This window comes from Rattus norvegicus, chromosome 4 (assembly GCF_021556685.1).
Source record: "Rattus norvegicus strain SHRSP/BbbUtx chromosome 4, alternate assembly SHRSP_T2T, whole genome shotgun sequence".
In the NCBI taxonomy this organism is placed as follows: domain Eukaryota; kingdom Metazoa; phylum Chordata; class Mammalia; order Rodentia; family Muridae; genus Rattus; species Rattus norvegicus.
The window spans coordinates 60,851,930-60,874,209 of NC_141537.1; the positions used below are offsets into that span (position 1 = coordinate 60,851,930).

The window sequence follows — 22,280 nt, forward strand, 5'->3', positions numbered from 1 at the left end:
AGCTTTTAATGAAGTGAATAAGGAGGAGTTTGGGTTGTTAACTACAGTCAGACATTCATGTGGCTATAATTCTGCCCTTTTCTATTGTGTATGTTTGATTTGTGTGTGGGTGTGAGTGTCACAATGTGTATATGGAGGTCAGAGGACAACTTTGTATAGTCAGGTGAACTCAGGTCATCAGGCTTTATCCACTGAGCCATTTCACTGGCTCCTGCCTTCTTGTTGACACTTGACTTTGTGTGTGACTTTTTGGCTGTCTCTATTAGAACATAGTTGGTACGGTCTATAGTTTCATAATGAGCAACTTGTTTAATTGTAGTGTGCCATCTTGTGGAGGTTTATGCAATCAGCAGTCTGATTTACTAAGAGTGAATGGTAGTTACTGCAGTCGAGCACTTGAAGTAAAACCCATTTTACTGTACAAAAATGTGTGCACATGGTGTAGAAAAGCCAGATTCTTTACTTGTGTTACTATACCTCCCTTATTTTTAATTCATGTTCAGTGTGTAGATTGTAGCACTGTAGATCCATGGTATGTTTGGTTCTAGTACTAAATGGTTTATCCTTTCTACTAAGGAATTATAGTTTAATTGTAACTTTTGTGAAATACTAGTGTGTGGATTGTTTGGTGATTGCCTGATGTGGTCCCTTAAATGAAATTGGCTTGAAATTTTGAAAATAGACTGCCGTTAATCATATCACCACCGATCTCTCTCATTCCCTATGTCTTCCTTTTCAGTCAGTTCTGAGCAAGTTCAGATCCTAACCCCTCTGCTTAAACTTTTCTGTAGTTCCTTCAGTGTTTGTGGGACTAAGTTTAAGCCCTAATAGTTGAACCTTGACTTGAACTAGCCACTGCTTGTCTTTATAAACTTCCTGTCTGGTTACTACCTTTGTGTCCTGATTTTTTTATACATTTTCTTTAATTTACTTATTCATTACATAGTTTAACTTCTTTGAATGCAGTGTATTGGTTTAGCCTTCACTGTGTCTTTATGAAAGATAACCAAATCACATTTTTGAAATTAGGAAACTAGTGGTTCAAGAACGTTGGCGGCCATACAGCTGTAGTTAGAGAGTGGAAATTGAAGCCTGACTTTGGAGTTTGTGCCTTTAAAACACTGTCGTTGTGCTCTGTCTCCGCATCATTGTTACTCATTTTACTTTGCTTGAACAGCTTCCCTGTGCCTCATTCTGCTTACCAGGACAAAGCTCCTCTTACCACAAATCTGCACTGAGTCCCTCAGCCAGGTTCTCTTCCCCTTTAAGAACCCCTGCTGTGTTTTTTTTTTTTTTTTTTTTTTTTTTTTTACCTTCACACGGGACTTGGTCTACTCTGCCCTGTGGTCACTTACTTACCCTTTGTAGTCACAACCATATTGTAAGTTCTTTAAGGATAAGGGACTATTCCAACTTTCTTTTCTGTGGTTTTTGAATTCAAATCAGTGCTTTAATCTTTCAAATAGATATTGTTGGAGTGCTAAGAGAAATGCATAGCTAGATAGCCTATATTCCTTTAAGGGGAAAATGAAGAGAAGAAGGTTGCTGTGGGAGGAAGATTGTGTTGCCTCAGGGTATCCATGCATGTTGTTACAGGAGTGTGTGTGTGTGTGTGTGTGTGTGTGTGTGTCGCGTGCGCGCGCATGTATTCTCAGTAGGCCAGATTCCCTGCTAAGATGTATGCTTTTCCTTTCTTTCTACACTGTACTTCTTACCATAGTTCTTTCCAGACAGCTTCATAGTTTAAACCTTTTTATTTTTTATACATTAGTGACACTTTTTGGTATTTGTTTCTAGATGATTTATCTCTGTGATACTTAAGTGATTAGGTGATATAATTAAAAATTTTGTTATGCCTCTTTCATTCGGATATATCAAAAAAATTAAGTTTTTACAGAATCCATTTCACTGTACTATTGCTTCAGTTGGGCTACAAAGCTTCCATGAACAGGAATGACATCTTGGCTCAATTCTGTTGGGATGCTTGCCCTGTGCCAGAGATTATTTTGCTCAGCTATCAATGAGGCTGTTGTGGAAATGTGGGCTTTCTTTGCTGTGAGAGTTTATGTGTACAAAGAGACCTGCTTTTCAGAAAGAACATTGAGAACTCAGAGCCTAAGAGGAAGGGTTATTAAAGTTAATGAACCAGGGTAACCTTATCCAGAGGGTGCTCAGAAGTACTATAAAACAAAAGGTCAATCGCTATTGCTATTTTAGTTATGTGGTCCTCCCTCTACAAGCTTCAGAAATTAACGGGGTTAATTGCTGTTATAGTGAGGTCTTGGCAAATAATCTTAAGCCAGATGAAAATTATTTGATTTCTTCTTCCTATAAAAGTCTGTGTCTGGACATTACTATATGTCATTTAGGAAACAATGCCATTAAATTAATGATAATGGATCATTTTATAGTTATGAAATAACACAGATTTTTAGTAGTTTAAAATAATTGTCATTGTTTCATAGTTTTACAGTGCCAAAGGGATTCCAGGTATTGGTTAGTTTGGAGTCCAGTTCAGTAATACTGTTGTTACTGTGTCTGGGAACTGAAAGATAACTGGAGGTTTGTTTTTGTTCATTTTTTCTTTTTAAAAATAGAAATGTTCATTTTTGACAACTTTCAGAATGTTTTTTTATATAACTTAAATCTGGTGGACCTCCCAACAGAGTTTTGTAAATAAAATACTAAGACTGAGGAAGATGGAATGAATGGTGCTTGGTCACTCTGCATTGATCTCCTGCCATTGTTACCAGATACCTCAGAAAAATAGCTTAGGGGAAGAATACTTATTTTGGTTCACATTTTTAGAGGTGTTAGTTCATCATGATGACCATCAAGCAGAGGGAAGGAAGGAGGGAGGATAGACAGGAACTAAGAGAAGATACTACTCTTAAGAGCATTGCTTCAGTGACCTACTTCTAGCTATATCCACCTCTTAAAGTTCCTAGAACCTACTGAAATAGTGCTTCTAGTCGTGACCAAGCCTTTAAGAGTTGCCCTGTAGGGGGTAGAAATTCAAGTCCAAAATCTCTGATAAGACTCGAGGTAAGCTTTTAAAGGTATCCCTCTATAAAATAAGTTAGGTAAACTTCAAACATAAAATTACAAGAGTAAATATTTTCATTCCTAAATGGAGAAGTGGACTTACAGAAATGAAATTTATAGCCTATCTCTGTACCCAGGGTATGTGAGTTATGTTATGATATGAGAAAGAGACCTGCTTTTCAGAAACAACATTGAGAGCCCAGCTGTAAGAGGGATTTCTTCCCACCATTTGATTGTTAAAATTCACATGGCCTGTCTTTAAGGTTAGTTTTTCTTGTTGCCTGAAGCATTCCTCAGTACAATCCCATGTTCCTGAAATCTCTTAAGTTCCTGGTGTTCATTTATATCTTTGACTTCATTCTCACAGCCTCATACATTTCCCTTTCAGGAACTCTCTATACACATTGTCTCACTTCTAAGCCTTCCTTTGAAATCTGAGTAAAAACCTTGATGATTTTGACTCTAGCTTTCTATATGTCTGCAAAACCAGCATCAGGTAAACTACACCAAAATCTGCTACCAGTGTAAGTAGGCTCAGAGCTCCAGGTAGATCAACATGGTGAAATAATCTTTGGGAAATAACTTCATTCGGTGTGAGGTCATAGTGCCCTAGAGGCACTGACTTCTCAATGAAAAGTCTTCTAATGTGTTTACTCTTTGCAGTGGATGGGCATCTGGCCAATTCCTGACACGTTCCCATGGCATCTTTCCTATTGTCCATTCAAAAGAACCTGGCTTCTTTTGAAATGGTACTAAGCTCTTCAGAAACCATGTCTTCATGTTTTAAACTTGTCCAGTTTTCCCAAACAAACCAAGTTTTTCACACCTTTCTATCTGCCCTTTGCTCCCAGTTCCCACTGGAATTGCACTGAGCTCTACTCCAGCCTGTTCCCTACACTCTTCTAACGACAGCAGCCAGTGACAACAGGCCTTCTTCTCTGGAGTCAGGTTTCTGTGTCAGTCAAGCCTTCTTGTCACTGTGACAACATACCTGAGGAAAGTTTTAGGGGATTTTTGTTCAGTGTAGGAAAGGGTTGGCAGAACTGCTCACACGATGGAGGCCAGGAGAGAGGACAAGAGTGCCAGGACAGCACATTGTCTTACAAGACACACTCCTACTAACCTACCTCTTACAACTAAGGACTCCTGAGAGTTCCAGAAACTCCAGATACTGCCACCAACTAGGACCGACCTCAAGAATAGCCTTTGGGGGGTTGGGGATTTAGCTCAGTGGTAGAGCGCTTGCCTAGCAAGTGCAAGGCCCTGGGTTCTGTCCCCAGCTTTGGGGGGGGGGGGGGGAGAAAAGAATAGCCTTTGTGAAATACTTCATTTTTGAACCATAATGTCCAGTTAGCACTAGAACTCAGTCTTCCTCCAGTGAGCTGTTCTTACTCTGAGAGCAGGTGAAGCATTTATGAATGTTTTACTTAAAATTTGAAATACTGTGAGAATATGACAGAATCTTAGATGACAGCCCAGCTGTGACTGGAAAGAGCTTTTTTGGTGTCCCAGTATTTCCACAGGCAGTTTTAGATTTCATGTCTTCACGGCCAGGCACAATTTAGATGACAGCTACCATGTGTACAGTCTTACACACACATTCTTCAGTGGGTCCGAAGCTTGACCGTTTGTAAGTGCATAACAAAGGAAAGGCATTATATAGGAAAGGGTGTATAATGTCGTGTTGTATAAAGATTCACAGAGACAAGTAATTTTGTTACAGTAATAAAGTCTATGAATACAGTAGACATTTCAGAGAGACAGAGTATTCATTTCTTAAGGTATTAGATTAATCTTTAAAAAGGAAGACCAGTTCTTATGGAACTACCAATGTTTTATTAGTTTATTCTTAAGTTTTAGCTAGTAAACCATTGCTCTGGTATTAAGGCAACATCACCTTTAATGTGATCCTCCCCCCATAACCCCCTAGTGACAGTCATGTGTTCTCATGTTATTCTTTTTTCCTGTGTATTCTAAATTTTGATTTTTACAGTTTCGAGTGATTCTGTCAGTCTTTAGTAGCTAAAGGGTTGCTGCATTGTTAAGTTGATAAATATAAACAGCACATGATCTAACAGATCCTTAAACTGGCTGCACCAATTTCATCTGGGATACTTTAAAAATACAGACTCTTTATCTACTCAAAAAATCTTTAGAATCAGAATTCTGGGGGACATGGTCTAGTATCTGATTTTAAGTAAATTTCTCAGAATATAGTTCTGCACCGTCTTTCCACATACTCAGGTTTAGGAATGACTGGAGTACATTCTGAAGGCTACACATGTAAAGATACCACTGTAAAAATTATGAAAGTACCTTCTTAAGTATGCTTTGAAACAATTGAGTGAGGCTGGTGCCTATACCCTTATCCTTAAGGCATTTTTTAATGTATACTTTTTTTGATTTTCATAGAGACTGTTTATTTGTTTGGTGGCTGGGATGGAACACAAGATCTTGCTGACTTCTGGGCATACAGTGTGAAGGAGAACCAGTGGACATGTATTTCTAGAGACACTGAGAAAGAGGCAAGTTCCTAGTCTTTTCATTTGTCTGTGTCATGGTAGGCCTGTGGTTCTACACTTTCTGCATGTTTGTCGTCTTCTTCTCTGTTTCCCTACAGTTGTAGCAAAAGAATTTTGAAGTAAAAAACTCAATTAGTTTTAAGAACCTTGCATTGGAATTTTTGTCCCTGGCTCATCAATTGCTCGTGTACTTAGCCAGGTCTGTTCTGTAGAGCTAGACAGCAGGAGCTTTCTGTTGTTGTTGTTACTGTTTTTTAACTTTTGAGCTACTCTACTTCAGCAGTTAATCATGTAGTATCTTCTCATGCCTCAGCACTCTACTCTTGTTCCCCACATCCGTCCATCTATCCACCCATCCATCCTCCCTCCCTCCCTTCCTCCCTCCCTTCCTTCTTCCCTCCCTTCCTTCCTTCCTTCCTTCCTTCCTTCCTTCCTTCCTTCCTTCTTTCTTTTCTTCACATGCACTGGTAAGGATAGAACGTAGGGCCTCAAAGTACAGTGTTACTGAGTTAGTCTAGCCTCCACCATCTTATTGTGTTTCCTCTCGAAAACATTCTTTTGATGTCTACTTTTGATGTCACATTGTCTAGCTTTAAAAAAAAAAAAAGACCGTTTATTTTCTGTGTATGAGTGTTTTGCCAGCATGCACGTATGTGCATCACATGCAGGCCTGGGGTCTGCAGAGGTCTTAAAAGGCCATCAGATTCCCCCTGAACTGGAGTTAGGGATGGTTGTGGCCCACCATGTGAGTTCTGGGAATCGAACCCATGCCCTTTGCAAGAGCAGCAAGTGCTCTTAACTGCTGAGCCATCTCTCCAGCCCCTTGTCTCACTATCTTAACCCCTCATTATTTCACTATACAATCATGTGTAGTCAAGACAAAAATAGTTGTTTATATAGATATAATATAGAATGTTGGCACATGATGAAATTGCCTAACAATGCATTTCTAAGAGTGACTCCTCATCATTAAGCTAGACCTGTCAGTTTTTATAAGTGACAGGTTTAAGTAAAATAGTACTTATATATGTATTTGTGTTTGTGCCTATATATGTATAAATGAAACATTTCTATAATAAAAATAGCTTTCGTTTATGGCCTTGAATTAAATAATTACATAGTTTTATATATATACATATATATATACATATATATACATATACACACACATACACACACATACACACACACATACATATATATGGAAAAGGAAATTTCACTTTTGATTTTATTTAGGAAGGCTGATTCGAAATATCTGGTGACGTGCCTTCAGTCTTTGAAAATTGGGTACTTGCTTAACATAGTCATTTGGGTAATACTTGTTTTTCATAAGACCTTGAAATTCTAATTTCTTTTTTTTTAATCCCAAGTACATTAAAAAAAAAAAGGTGGTCTTCAATCTTCAGTGTTGAAGTATCATTTTCTGAAATGTTTTCTTCTGTACTCAATATAAATAAAGACATATCTAAAATCAATTTGCTTATTCTCAGGTGTTTTGAATTGAGTTAATTACATCTGTAACTGTTCTTTCAGTAACCATAGGGTTCATCTTAAAATCTTCCCTCTTCATTGATTGTGTCAAATTCACGCCAAAGGTCCATTGATGCTTCATTTCAGATATCCTTTTCCCTCCTCTTCCCCTCTGCCCTTTCTAACTTATGAAATTACCTAGGCTGGCTTTGATTTGTGATACTTCTCCAGTCCTGGAATTACAGAAATGCACGGCCATGCTGAACAGCCTCTTAGGGTTGCCTTAAGTTTGAGTCCAGCTGTGTCTACATAGAGAAGGTCCACATTAACCTGGGCCACACGTCTAGACCCTGCCTCTAAACAGTAAACACAATTAGTAAGTTATTAGTCTTTCAGAAACATTTACTTCGATCCCTGCTGCGTTACCTCTACTGTTAGCCTCCATGAAAGCCTCCATGTGTCATGCAGGGTGAGGCCTCACCCACTTGCCAGCAGTATACCCTGACTGTGTGACAATCGCATTTAACCTTCTCTGCAGCTCAGCCATGTCTTCCCTTGTCTCATTTGCCAGTGCTTTCCCTGTGTCCTCAGTGGGATCCCCTGTCTCCAGTTTCAGCCGTGGTTCTCTAAAGCTCGGTTTAGACTTCCCTTGTTCATTGCAGCCTTTCTTGATGCTACAGAGGATTCAAGCCTCCTTTGGTGTGCCCCTTCATTTGAATTTGTATTCTTGTTTTCCCACATAGAGTCTGAGTTCCCAATAGGCATGAAGCATATTATTTAGGACTTACTTTAAACAACTAATAGATATGCTTATTCTTTTGTAAGTAAATAGACGAAGTAACTTAATAAAAAGTTAGTGTTGAAGTATAGCAAAAGAATGATAAATACAAAATTCAGAAGATTGGGTATTTGGGTGTGGGGCTTTCTTTATTGGATGTTTTGTGTTTTTGAGACATTGTCTTACTAGATAGGGCAGTCCAGCTTCAAATCAAGGCTGTCCTTGGGCTTCGCCACACCTGGCTTTACCTGTTCTGTGCTGGAGTAACAGGCATTTGTCACTATGCCAGCTCCTTCTATTATTTTTTATACCATATTCATACATTGTAATATGAAGTTAAAAATGACAGTAATTACTTGGATGAAAACATTTTCTGTTACTTTGAAGCTAATAAAATATTTTAGTACTGGAGCTCAGGTTTCTTATAGTTTGTTTCTCCATCATGCCTGTGGTGGTTTAAATAAAAATGCCCTCCCCCATAGGTCCATATATTTAAAATGCTTAGCCATCGGGGTATAGCATTATTTGAGAATGATTAGGAAGTGTGGCCTTGGAGGGCCTTGAGATTTCAAAAGCCTATGTCATGCCCAGAGACTTTTTTTTTTTCTCTTCCTCTCTGCCTACTGATCAGAATGTAGCTCTCAGCTGCTGCTACATGCTGCCATGGAGTTCCCTCCATGATGATAATGGACAAACCTCTGAAATGATAGGGGAAGCCTCCTAAAATTAAATGCTCTTCTTCATAAGAGTTGCCTTGGTCATGGTGTCTTCTCACAGCAATAGAACAGTGACTTAAGTTAATGTCTAAAAATCTTAAGTTGGTCTATCTATGAACTGAATGGTAACGTTGTCCTGACATAAATAGCTCATTGTTTCTAACATTCAGCAGTTACTAGTTTGTATACCTAATTTTTTTGTACCAGTGAGTATAGGTTACTGTTGGTGGAATCTCAAGGTGTGTGTTTCAAAAACATGATATACAATCAGCAAAATAACTTAAACCACTTGAATTTATTTAAACATGTGTCTAGTAAAACACTTAGTGGTCAAAGGCTAATAGAAAGACTGAGTTCTTAAGGAGAAAATAATTTTAAATGTTTATGTGGCTAGGCTAGTATGTTTTTGTTGGTTTGAGATGGTCTTTAAAGTAGTTAATAATGAAAGAATGCTAGAATGAAATAATAAAAGGCTAGGGTGTTATTAAGTGGTAGAGCCACTGTACCTTGTACAAATACCTTGTACTTGTCTTGTACAAGAGCCTGGGTTTCTTGGAACTACAAGTAAGCACAAAGAAAAGCATTTTTATTAACCATGATCCACGTTTAGTATTCTTTCCAGGCTAACAGTATTAATAAAAATGAGTTTTATAGCAAGAGATGTCTTCTTTAAAAAGGCTGGGTTAGTTTTTCATAAAGGGAGTTCTGGAAAATGTCATCTATGCACACACACACACACACACACACACACACACAAACACACACACGCACACATATTTTAATTGTATCTCTTGTTTTCTTAAACATCTCTGACTTCATAGGAATAGTGAGACAGAAGGCATTAGACAGAGCTCTACTTACTGGATAGTGATTTGTATTAGTGATTTTCAAATCTAGGGTTTTAGGATTTTTTGTTTACTTAAAAAACTTACTAGTGTTTTCTCAGGTTATTTAGGTTATGCTTATTGAAAGGTATTATGTTAGAAATACCTTTAATATTTATCAATTAATTGTTTCAGATTTTTCGATATTATTAATGACTAGGTTAATCAAGGACAACTAGATTCTTGTATCTGTTTATATATTTACTCTCATAGGACATGTTTTACATGAAAAAAATGAAGAAAATTGGACCATATTTAGATGTATTTGAGGCATGGGAATGGATCTTTAGGAGCCTTTCCAGGCAGCCGTATATAGCTTTCTTTAATGTTGTGTCTCAAATAGACAAATCTTTCTTTTTTTTTTTATTGGATATATTTCTTTATTTACATTTAAAATGTTATTCCCTTTCCTGGTTTCCTGTCTATAAGCCCCTTCCCCTGCCCCTCCCCCATAAGGGTGCCCCCATCCACCCCACCTTACTTCCCCCCTTTTCCCGACATTCCCCTGCACTGGGGATCCAACCTTGGCAGGATCAAGGGCTTCCCCTTCCACTGGTGCCCAACAAGGCCATCCTCTGCTACATATGCAGTTGGAGCCCTAGGTCAGTCCATGTATAGTCTTTGGGTAGTGGTTTATTTAGTCCTTGGAAGCTCTGCTTGGTTGGCATTGTTATTCTTATGGGGTTGCAAGCTTCTTCAACTCTTTCAATCCTTTCTCTAATTCCCCCAACCGGGTCCTGTTCACAGTTCAGTGGTTTGCCTCTGTATTTGACATGCTCTGGTTGTGTCTCTCAGGAGAGATCTATATCCAGTTCCTGTCAGCATGCACTTCTTAGCTTCATCCATCTTATCTAGTTTTGGTGGCTGTATATATATGGGCCACATGTGGGGCAGGCTCTGAATGGCCGTTCCTTTAGCCTCTGCTCTAAACTTTGCCTCCATATCCCCTCCTATGGATATTTTTGTTCCCCCTTTTAAGGAGGAGTGGAAGCATCCTGGTCATCCTTCTTCTTGAGCTTCATGTGGTCTGTGGATTACATCTTGGGTAATTTGAGCTTTGGGGCTAATATCCACTTATTAATGAGTGGATACCATGTGTGTTTTTCTGTGATTGGGTTACTTCACTCAGGATGATATTTTCTAGTTCATTCCATTTGCCTATGAATTTGATGAAGTCATTGTTTTTGATAGCTGAGTAATATTCCATTGTGTAGATGTACCACATTTTCTGAATCCATTCCTCTGTTGAAGGGTATCTGGGTTCTTTCCAGCTTCTGGCTATTATAAATGAGGCTTCTATGAACATAGTGGAGCATGTGTCTTTGTTGTATGTTGGGGCATCTTTTGGGTATATGCCCAAGAGAGGTATAGCTGGGTCCTTAGGTTGTAGAATGTCCAATTTTCTGAGGAACCTCCAGACTGATTTCCAGAGAGGTTATACCAGTTTGCAGTCCCACCAACAATGGAGGAGTGTTCCTCACCAGCATCCTCTGTCACCTGAGTTTTTTATCTTAGCCATTCTGATTAGTTGGTATGAGGTGGAATCTCAGGGTTGTTTTGATTTGCATTTCCCTGATGACTAAGAATGTTGAACATTTCTTTAGGTGCTTCTCAGCCCTTTGATATTCCTCAGCTGAGAATTCTTTGTTTAGCTCTGTACCCCATTTTTTAAATAGGGTTATTTGGCTCTCTGGAGTCTAACTTCTTGAGTTCTTTGTATATTTTGGATATTAGCCCTCTATCAGATGTAGAATTGGTAAAGATCTTTTTCCCAATCTGTTGGTTACTGTTTTGTCCTAAAGACAATGTCCTTTGCCTTACAGAAGCTTTGTAGTTTTATGAGGTCCCATTTGTCTATTCTTGATCTTAGAGCATAAGCCATTGGTGTTTTGTTCAGGAAATTTTCCCCAGTGCCCATGTGTTCGAGACTCTTGCCCACTTCTCTTCTGTTAGTTTGAGTGTGTCTGGTTTGATGTGGTAGTTTGTTAGTGGTAGTTTGTCATGTAGTTGGTATCACTTAGCGCTTTGTGTCTGTTGTGATAAAATTCATGGTCTTGTTTGCTGGTTGGATCGATTTTATAAAACCTGTACATGCTTTTTCACTTATGTGTTGGTCATGTGAAAAGTACTGATTCACTTCTAAATGTTGGCCTATTTTATCATATGATATCTCAAAACACATTTGTTCATTTGCTGTCAGTCTCAGTACAAAAGTCTTGGAGCATTGAGAAGATGTTGAGATCAAGGACAGTCTTCCATAGTTCTGTTTCTTTAAAACATGTTTTATATCATTAGCAACAGAATTGGTCCATTTTACTTCAATTCTGATATTGCTCTTTTTTCTGAGACAATGTCTGTCTCAATTATAATTTCTGAATAAGCAAACTATTTGGGTTTTGTTGTTTCTGTTTCCCGAGATAGGGTCTCACTTATGTAGCCTTGGCTATCCTGGAACTTACTATGTAGATCAGGCTGACCTCAAACTCACAGAAATCTGCTTACAACTCCTTCCCTAGGGCTGGATCTCCCAATATAGTCCATGGGAAAAATTACTGTGTGAATTTGGAACGCCAACAACTATATAGATTTTTTTTTAGACAACCATTCTACACAAAATTGGCATTGTTTCATACTTTTCAAGTCTCCTTAATGTTTGATGCAATAGAAGGAAGTTGAAGTAGTTGAACCACATCTGCTTCTGCATTCAGACTTTTGGTGTATCAGAAAAGCATATAGCCTCTGGGAACTTTTGCCTATAGACGAGAATGAAGAGACAAATGTTTAAGTATTATCATGGAAAGAACTTTGGTTGTAGACTGCCTGAAGGACCCCAGAGAGAGAGAGTGAGGGGGAGAGGGAGGCGTTTGTTTGGATTGTATGATTTTTACCAAGTCCACTGACTATAATTAAGTTATGTATGACTAGAGACAGCCTCATACTCTTCCTCTTTACCTCATAACTTCATTGCTTTGTAATGTCTTTCCCATTTCACCAGTGACCTTGACTATAAAATAGAGTGGTGAGTGTGAACATCCTTGTCTTCAGATCTTAGTTGTAGAATATTTGTATGTTACTGCTAAGTGATGGTTAGGTTTCAAATTTCCTCATTCCTTTATCAGATTGAAGCACTTTCTACTCCTCTTTTCCTATGTTTTTTTATTATGAACATACATTGAATTGTATCAAAAATTCCTTTGGTATTGGTATTAATATGTTTTATTCTATTAATGTAACAAATTACCATGATTATTTCAGCCATAAAATTAGTCTTGTATTCCTACAAGAAACTTTTTAATGAAGTATACTATTCAAAATTGCTGGATCTGGTAATAAGAGATGGCTCAGCAGTTAAGAGGGTGTGCCACTCTTTCAGAGGACCTGAGTGCAGTTCTTAGCACCCACCTGGCAGTTCACAATGTCTACTTTCACAAAATCTAATTCTTTCCTGATCCTTGTGGCATAAGACATGCACATGGTACACATATATGCATGCATGCATGCAAAACACATCAAATATATAAAATAAAATTAAATAATTTTTGAAATCACTGGATCCTATTGATGACATGTTAACAGTTATTTTTATGTGCATGTTCTTAAAGTATTCTCACTATGTATCAATTATCTTTCCTTTCCTTTTTCCTTCTGCTTTTAACTCTGCTACCTATGATATTAGTAATTTAGCTTCAGAGCTGTTATCTGCAGAAAATTTACTTAGAGGTGAAATAGAACAGATTTTTAAAATGGAGCTTGTCTAAAATTGATAATTTTTTATATGAATGCTTGATAAAATGTACCAGGGCAGATAGATATGAGTCCACTGTTAGAGGAAGAACTTAGAATGATAATTCACTTTTTATGTGGAAGGGCTCTCCATTTCTATCTCACAACATTTGGTAGGTCATATTTTTTTCAAGGATTGTATCTATTTTATCTACATATTTTATTTGTCAATTTTTTTTTATTAACTTGAGTATTTCTTATATACATTTCGAGTGTTATTCCCTTTCCCGGTTTCCGGGCAAACATCCCCTCCCCCCTCCCCTTCCTTATGGGTGTTCCCCTCCCAACCCTCCCCCCATTGCCGCCCTCCCCCCATAGACTAGTTCACTGGGGGTTCAGTCTTAGCAGGACCCAGGGCTTCCCCTTCCACTGGTGCTCTTACTAGGATATTCATTGCTACCTATGGGGTCAGAGTCCAGGGTCAGTCCATGTATAGTCTTTAGGTAGTGGCTTAGTCCCTGGAAGCTCTGGTTGCTTGGCATTGTTGTACTTTTGGGGTCTCGAGCCCCTTCAAGCTCTTCCAGTTCTTTCTCTGATTCCTTCAATAGGGGACCTATTCTCAGTTCAGTGGTTTGCTGCTGGCATTCGCTCTGTATTTGCTGTATTCTGGCTGTGTCTCTCAGGAGCGATCTACATCCGGCTCCTGTCGGTCTGCACTTCTTTGCTTCATCCATCTTGTCTAATTGGGTGGCTGTATATGTATGGGCCACATGTGGGGCAGGCTCTGAATGGGTGTTCCTTCAGTCTCTGTTTTAATCTTTGCCTCTCCCTTCCCTGCCAGGGGTATTCTTTTTCCTCATTTAAAGAAGGAGTGAAGCATTCACATTTTGATCATCCGTCTTGAGTTTCGTTTGTTCTAGGGATCTAGGGTAATTCAAGCATTTGGGCTAATAGCCACTTATCAATGAGTGCATACCATGTATGTCTTTCTGTGATTGGGTTAGCTCACTCAGGATGATATTTTCCAGTTCCAACCATTTGCCTACGAATTTCATAAACTCGTTGTTTTTGATAGCTGAGTAATATTCCATTGTGTAGATGTACCACATTTTCTGTATCCATTCCTCTGTTGAAGGGCATCTGGGTTCTTTCCATTTTCTGGCTATTATAAATAAGGCTGTGATGAACATAGTGGAGCACGTGTCTCTTTTATATGTTGAGGCATCTTTTGGGTATATGCCCAAGAGAGGTATAGCTGGATCCTCAGGCAGTTCAATGTCCAATTTTCTGAGGAACCTCCAGACTGATTTCCAGAATGGTTTTACCAGTCTGCAATCCCACCAACAATGGAGGAGTGTTCCTCTTTCTCCACATCCTCGCCAGCATCTGCTGTCACCTGAGTTTTTGATCTTAGCCATTCTCACTGGTGTGAGGTGAAATCTCAGGGTTGTTTTGATTTGCATTTCCCTTATGACTAAAGATGTTGAACATTTCTTTAGGTGTTTCTCAGCCATTTGGCATTCCTCAGCTGTGAATTCTTTGTTTAGCTCTGAACCCCATTTTTTAATAGGGTTATTTGTTTCCCTGCGGTCTAACTTCTTGAGTTCTTTGTATATTTTGGATATAAGGCCTCTATCTGTTGTAGGATTGGTAAAGATCTTTTCCCAATCTGTTGGTTGCCGTTTTGTCCTAACCACAGTGTCCTTTGCCTTACAGAAGCTTTGTAGTTTTATGAAATCCCATTTGTCGATTCTTGATCTTAGAGCATAAGCCATTGGTGTTTTGTTCAGGAAATTTTTTCCAGTGCCTATGTGTTCCAGATGCTTCCCTAGTTTTTCTTCTATTAGTTTGAGTGTGTCTGGTTTGATGTGGAGGTCCTTGATCCACTTGGACTTAAGCTTTGTACAGGGTGATAAGCATGGATCGATCTGCATTCTTCTACATGTTGCCCTCCAGTTGAACCAGCACCATTTGCTGAAAATGCTGTCTTTTTTCCATTGGATGGTTTTGGCTCCTTTGTCAAAAATCAAGTGACCATAGGTGTGTGGGTTCATTTCTGGGTCTTCAATTCTATTCCATTGGTCTATCTGTCTGTCTCTGTACCAATACCATGCAGTTTTTATCACTCTTGCTCTGTAATACTGCTTGAGTTCAGGGATAGTGATTCCCCCTGAAGTCCTTTTATTCTTGAGGATAGCTTTAGCTATCCTGGGTTTTTTGTTATTCCAGATGAATTTGCAAATTGTTCTGTCTAACTCTTTGAAGAATTGGATTGGTATTTTGATGGGGATTGCATTGAATCTGTGGATTGCTTTTGGTAAAATGGCCATTTTTAGTATATTAATCCTGCCAATCCATGAGCATGGGAGATCTTTCCATCTTCTGAGGTCTTCTTCAATTTCTTTCCTCAGTGTCTTGAAGTTCTTATTGTACAGATCTTTTACTTGCTTGGTTAAAGTCACTCCGAGGTACTTTATATTATTTGGGTCTATTATGAAGGGTGTCGTTTCCCTAATTTCTTTCTCGGCTTGTTTCTCTTTTGTATAAAGGAAGGCAACTGATTTATTTGAGTTAATTTTATACCCAGCCACTTTGCTGAAGTTGTTTATCAGCTTTAGTAGTTCTCTGGTGGAACTTTTGGGATCACTTAAATATACTATCATGTCATCTGCAAATAGTGATATTTTGACCTCTTCTTTTCCGATCTTTATCCCCTTGATCTCCTTTTGTTGTCTGATTGCTCTGGCTAGAACTTCAAGAACTATATTGAATAAGTAGGGAGAGAGTGGGCAGCCTTGTCTAGTCCCTGATTTTAGTGGGATTGCTTCAAGTTTCTCTCCATTTAGTTTAATGTTAGCAACTGGTTTGCTGTATATGGCTTTTACTATGTTTAGGTATGGGCCTTGAATTCCTATTCTTTCCAGGACTTTTATCATGAAGGGGTGTTGAATTTTGTCAAATGCTTTCTCAGCATCTAATGAAATGATCATGTGGTTCTGTTCTTTCAGTTTGTTTATATAATGAATCACGTTGATGGTTTTCCGTATATTAAACCATCCCTGCATGCCTGGGATGAAGCCTACTTGATCATGGTGGATGATTGTTTTGATGTGCTCTTGAATTCGGTTTGCCAGAATTTTATTGAGTATTTTTGCGTCGATATTCATAAGGGAAATTGGTCTGAAGTTCTCTTTCTTTGTTGTGTCTTTGTGTGGTTTAGGTATAAGAGTAATTGTGGCTTCCTAGAAGGAATTCGGTAGGGCTCCATCTGTTTCAATTTTGTGGAACAGTTTGGATAATATTGGTATGAGGTCTTCTATGAAGGTTTGATAGAATTCTGCACTAAACCCGTCTGGACCTGGGCTCTTTTTGGTTGGGAGACCTTTAATGACTGCTTCTATTTCCTTAGGAGTTATGGGGTTGTTTAACTGGTTTATCTGTTCCTGATTTAACTTCGATACCTGGTATCTGTCTAGGAAATTGTCCATTTCCTGAAGATTTTCAAATTTTGTTGAATATAGGTTTTTATAGTAAGATCTGATGATTTTTTGAATTTCCTCTGAATCTGTAGTTATGTCTCCCTTTTCATTTCTGATTTTGTTAATTTGGACGCACTCTCTGTGTCCTCTCGTTAGTCTGGCTAAGGGTTTATCTATCTTGTTGATTTTCTCAAAGAACCAACTTTTGGTTCTGTTGATTCTTTCTATGGTCCTTTTTGTTTCTACTTGGTTGTTTTCAGCTCTGAGTTTGATTATTTCCTGCCTTCTACTCCTCCTGGGTGTATTTGCTTCTTTTTGTTCTAGAGCTTTTAGGTGTGCTGTCAAGCTGCTGACATATGCTCTTTCCTGTTTCTTTCTGCAGGCACTCAGCGCTATGAGTTTTCCTCTTAGCACAGCTTTCATTGTGTCCCATAAGTTTGGGTATGTTGTACCTTCATTTTCATTAAATTCTAAAAAGTTTTTAATTTCTTTCTTTATTTCTTCCTTGACCAGGTTATCATTGAGTAGAGCATTGTTCAATTTCCACGTATATGTGGGCATTCTTCCCTTATTGTTATTGAAGACCAGTTTTAGGCCGTGGTGGTCCAATAGCACGCATGGGATTATTTCTATCTTTCTGTACCTGTTGAGGCCCGTTTTTTGACCAATTATATGGTCAATTTTGGAGAAAGTACCATGAGGAGCTGAGAAGAAGGTATATCCTTTTGCTTTAGGATAGAATGTTCTATAAATATCCGTTAAGTCCATTTGGCTCATGACTTCTCTTAGTCTGTCGACATCACTGTTTAATTTCTGTTTCCATGATCTGTCCATTGATGAGAGTGGGGTGTTGAAATCTCCCACTATTATTGTGTGAGGTGCAATGTGTGTTTTGAGCTTTAGTAAGGTTTCTTTTACGTATGTAGGTGCCCTTGTATTTGGGGCATAGATATTTAGGATTGAGAGTTCATCTTTGTGGATTTTTCCTTTGATGAATATGAAGTGTCCTTCCTTATCTTTTTTGATGACTTTTAGTTGGAAATTGATTTTATTTGATATTAGAATGGCTACTCCAGCTTGCTTCTTCTGACCATTTGCTTGGAAAGTTGTTTTCCAGCCTTTCACTCTGAGGTAGTGTCTGTCTTTGTCTCTGAGGTGTGTTTCCTGTAGGCAGCAGAATGCAGGGTCCTCATTGCGTATCCAGTTTGTTAATCTATGTCTTTTTATTGGGGAGTTGAGGCCATTGATATTGAGAGATATTAAGGAATAGTGATTATTGTTTCCCTTTATATTCATATTTGGATGTGAGGTTATGTTTGTGTGCTTTCATTCTCTTTGTTTTGTTGCCAAGACGATTAGTTTCTTGCTTCTTCTAGGGTATAGCTTGCCTCCTTATGTTGGGCTTTACCCTTTATTATCCTTTGTAGTGCTGGATTTGTAGAAAGATATTGTGTAAATGTGGTTTTGTCATGGAATATCTTGGTTTCTCCATCAATGTTAATTGAGCGTTTTGCTGGATACAGTAACCTGGGCTGGCATTTGTGTTCTCTTAGGGTCTGTATGACATCAGTCCAGGATGTTCTGGCCTTCATAGTTTCTGGCGAGAAGTCTGGTGTGATTCTGATAGGTCTGCCTTTATATGTTACTTGACCTTTTTCCCTTACTGCTTTTAATATTCTTTCTTTATTTTGTGCGTTTGGTGTTTTGACTATTATGTGACAGGAGGTGTTTCTTTTCTGGTCCAATCTATTTGGAGTTCTGTAGGCTTCTTGTATGCCTATAGGTATCTCTTTCTTTAGGTTAGGGAAGTTTTCTTCTATGATTTTGTTGAAGATATTTACTGGTCCTTTGAGCTGGGAGTCTTCACTCTCTTCTATACCTATTATCCTTAGGTTTGATCTTCTCATTGAGTCCTGGATTTCCCGTATGTTTTGGACCAGTAGCTTTTTCCGCTTTACATTATCTTTGACAGTTGAGTCAATGATTTCTATGGAATCTTCTGCTCCTGAGATTCTCTCTTCCATCTCTTGTATTCTGTTGGTGAAGCTTGTATCTACAGCTCCTTGTCTCTTCTTTTGGTTTTCTATATCCAGGGTTGTTTCCATGTGTTCTTTCTTGATTGCTTCTATTTCCATTTTTAATTCCTTCAACTGTTTGATTGTGTTTTCCTGGAATTCTTTCAGGGATTTTTGTGTCTCCTCTCTATGGTCTTCTACTTGTTTATTTATGTTTTCCTGGAATTCTTTCAGGGATTTTTGCGATTCTTTCAGGCATTTTTGCGATTCCTCTCTGTAGGCTTCTACTTGTTCTCTAAGGGAGTTCTTCATGTCTTTCTTGAAGTCCTCCAGCATGATGATCAAAAATGATTTTGAAACTAGATCTTGCTTTTCTGGTGTGTTTGGATATTCCATGTTTGTTTTGATGGGAGAATTGGGCTCCGATGGTGCCATGTAGTCTTGGTTTCTGTTGCTTGGGTTCCTGCGCTTGCCTCTCGCCATCAGATTATCTCTAGTGTTACTTTGTTCTGCTATTTCTGACAATGGCTAGACTGTCCTATAAGCCTGTGTGTCAGGAGTGCTGTAGACCTGTTTTCCTCTCTTTCAGTCAGTTATGGGGACAGAGTGTTCTGCTTTCGGGCGTGTAGTTTTTCCTCTCTACAGGTCTTCAGTTATTCCTGTGGGCCTGTTTCTTGAGTTCACCAGGCAGCTTTCTTGCAGCAGAAAATTTGGTCTTACCTGTGGTCCTGAGGCTCAAGTTCGCTCGTGGGGTGCTGCCCACGGGCTCTCTGCAGCGGCAGCAACCAGGAAGACCTGTGCCGCCCCTTCCGGGAGCTTCAGTGCACCAGGGTTCCAGATGGTCTTTGGCTTTTTCCTCTGGCGTCCGAGATGTGTGTGCAGGGAGCAGTCTCTTTTGGTTTCCCAGGCTTGTCTGCCTCTCTGAAGGTTCAGCTCTCCCTCCCACGGGATTTGGGTGCAGAGAACTGTTTATCCAGTCTGTTTCTTTCAGGTTCCAATGGTGTCTCAGGCAGGGGTCCTGCCGCTCCTGGGCCCTCCCCCATGGGAGCCCAGAGGCCTTATACAGTTTCCTCTTGGGCCAGGGATGTGGGCAGGGGTGAGCAGTGTTGTTGGTCTCTTCCGCTCTGCAGCCTCAGGAGTGCCCACCTGACCAGGCGGTTGGGTCTCTCTCTCACCGGGTCTGGGGGCAGAGAGCTGCTGCGGGCCGGGGTCCTATTTGTCAATTTTTTACCTACACTATTAACTATTGTTAAATTGTACTTGCTTTTCTTAATAAACATTATTTTTCTTGTAATTTCTGTTATTCTTTAGTAATATTCCTGAGTTTATTTCTGATGTTGGTAGAATTTTCTCTCTATAGAGAAACTAGGTTTGTTGGTGTTTAAAATACTGTCAGTCTTTGCAAGGACCTTCATGTTCACATTCTCTAGTTGTTTTCTGTTTTCCTTTCCATCACTTTCATTTCCCATTCCCCTCTCCCTGGGGTACAGTTTACCTGTCATTTTAGTGGTATTAATGATACCTGAACAGAAGCAAGAGTTTCTGTCTCTTGATTAAAAATTAAAATTTCATACTAAAGAAAATGGGCTTTCGGCATATAACTTCATCTTTGTTTCTGAGGTTATCTAACCTTGGAGGAAACCCTCCCCTAAGATTTCTTCTTATCTATGAAATCTTAGCAAAAGAAAGTTCTAAAATATATGTATTAGAATAATTTGTACGAATACAAAAGATTCCAATCAGCTTACTTTCTCAATTGCTATTACTAATGTCAGGCCTTTTGTGTGTGTAATATTCCCTCATTTAGTCAAGTTAATTACATTATGTTACTTCTCTTAAAATATTGGTATTTTGTGTTTGGTCTTGTTGTAGGAACCTACAGTGGCTTTTTATTTCCTGCAGATTACATCCGGGCTCCTGTTAGACATTCAACAGTCTTCCTATGTCTCATCATCTCAGTCATAGACATTTTAGTAGCAGTTTGATCTTTGCTTATTTCTCTCTTCCGAGGAAAAACAACTGTTTATAAAAGTGAGGAGGAAAGGGCTTTCTGATGTTTTAAATCTGATTACAGAGGGACTCAGATATCATCATCTCTTTCTAGTTTTGAGATTAGTAGTTCAGACTCTGAAGTAGTGATAATGGCTTCATTGTAGGATTTTGTAAGGATTTGATGAAGCACATCTATCCTCAGTAATAATGGAAACAGAATTTAGCAAATATGCAGGTTGGTTTTTGTCAGCCTGACACAAACTTAGGCATAACTGGGGAGCTGGAATCTTGACTGAGAAAATGTACTGGCCAGTTTTATGTCAAGTTAAAAAAAAGTAGAGTCATTCAGAGAAAAAGTCAAACTAAGGCGACTGATGTTTACTTTAGGGTTACACACACACAAACACACACACACACACACACACACACACACACACACACACACACCCCTTATACATATATAAGATCATACACATAGTTTTTTTATTTTGATTTTTGTTCACAATACTTTTAAAGACCCCATATGCTTTAAACTAGATTAAGGTGTAATAGGGAGTTGAGTTGTGTTCAAGGCAAGTAAAACACAATGTTCCATATGATATTGAATCAAGTACCAGAGAGGAAAGAGTGGTTTATGCTTGTTTCCTGGCTGATTTAAAACACTTGTTGGGTAAAGTTTGTGTCTCCCACTACTTCTTTTGCTTTCTTTTAGAGATTATGATCTAGTCTACCGTGAGATCCACATTAGTTGACTTGTTAGGAGTTTTAATGAAGTACAGCAGAGGAGAGCATTTCTACTCTTTGCTTTTTGATACCCCCTTTTCTTTCCTCCAGAATGGTCCTAGTGCCAGATCATGTCATAAAATGTGCATTGATATTCAGCGGAGACAAATCTACACATTGGGCCGTTACTTGGATTCCTCTGTGAGGAACAGCAAATCTCTGAAAAGTGATTTCTACCGTTACGACATTGACACCAACACCTGGATGTTACTAAGTGAAGACACTGCTGCCGACGGTGGACCAAAATTGGTGTTTGATCATCAGGTTTGGTGCAGTTAATGCTAGTAAAGTTAATAGTGCTGAGTAACCTTTGCTCTTCAGGTCTGCTTTAGATGTGTATGCTGTGCTGTCTAACTGTTGATGCCATTGCAGGTAATAAAATTACTTTAGGAAGTACAAGGTTATTTTTATATTTTTTAGTTTGGTACAAGATAAAATATTAAGCTATTAATGTTAATACTTATGTAATTATTCATGTATTTAAAACTTTAGTGTAGAGAGTAGATGGAGCAGTATTAGAAAAAAGAAATTTAGAGCTTTACAAGTATACACACACACACTGTAAGAATTATAACTTACCCTATTAATATTTTTGTTCTGTTTTTCTGAAAGAAATTTAAAATCATTTGTTAATGAGTTTGAAATCTAGAGCCTTCCTTCCAGTTAAACTAAAATTTACTTACTTTTGTTTGTAATCAGAAACTTGTTACAAAGCTATGTAGGAACTTGGCATATTCTAGATTAACTTTAAATTCAGCATATGATGGTGTTGTGGACAAGACAGTCATGACTAGTGATGTAGAAGCCACTTTAATTATTATGGATGTCCTCTTTTCATCATCCTTATCATAGTCAAAGGGAACAGGATCTCCT

At 38.6% G+C, this 22,280-nt stretch overlaps 1 protein-coding gene across 5 annotated transcripts in view; it reads left to right on the forward strand.

Moving 5' to 3' along the window:
* Mkln1 (muskelin 1) overlaps window positions 1-22,280 on the forward strand; it is a 311,316-nt gene that overhangs the window by 236,462 nt on the left and 52,574 nt on the right. For all 5 annotated transcript variants that reach the window (NM_001429298.1, NM_001428642.1, NM_001428641.1 and 2 more), the window contains 2 exon segments: window positions 5,458-5,570; window positions 21,459-21,671. In NM_001429298.1, coding sequence (NP_001416227.1) covers window positions 5,458-5,570; window positions 21,459-21,671 — 326 coding nt within the window.